General features: G+C 65.4%; 1 protein-coding gene across 1 annotated transcript in view; it reads left to right on the top strand.

Annotated features, from left to right (window-relative positions):
- The window catches only part of LOC104272513 (nuclear receptor subfamily 4 group A member 3-like), a 23,472-nt gene that overhangs the window by 231 nt on the left and 23,024 nt on the right, over positions 1-217 (top strand). The window contains 1 exon segment of the mRNA XM_009867527.1: positions 1-217. This exon segment is cut by the window's left edge and continues 18 nt beyond it; it is cut by the window's right edge and continues 15 nt beyond it. Coding sequence (XP_009865829.1) covers positions 1-217 — 217 coding nt within the window.

Raw genomic sequence — 217 nt, 5'->3', positions numbered from 1 at the left:
AACGAAAACCGCCCCCTCCGGCCAGAGCCCCCTCATAAAGATGGAAGACCCCCGGCTCTCTCCATCCCAGCCCTCCCTTCCACCCTCCACGGACGAGGGGATGCCCAGCACTTCCATGTACTTCAAGCAATCTCCTCCCTCCACGCCCACCACGCCCGGCTTCCCCTCTCACCAGAGCCTGTGGGACGAGCCCCCGCTGCAGCCCACACAGACCTGC

Source organism: Apaloderma vittatum, unplaced genomic scaffold, assembly GCF_000703405.1.
Source record: "Apaloderma vittatum isolate BGI_N311 unplaced genomic scaffold, ASM70340v1 scaffold14954, whole genome shotgun sequence".
NCBI lineage: Eukaryota > Metazoa > Chordata > Aves > Trogoniformes > Trogonidae > Apaloderma > Apaloderma vittatum.
This window is presented reverse-complemented; position numbering and strand designations above follow the sequence as displayed.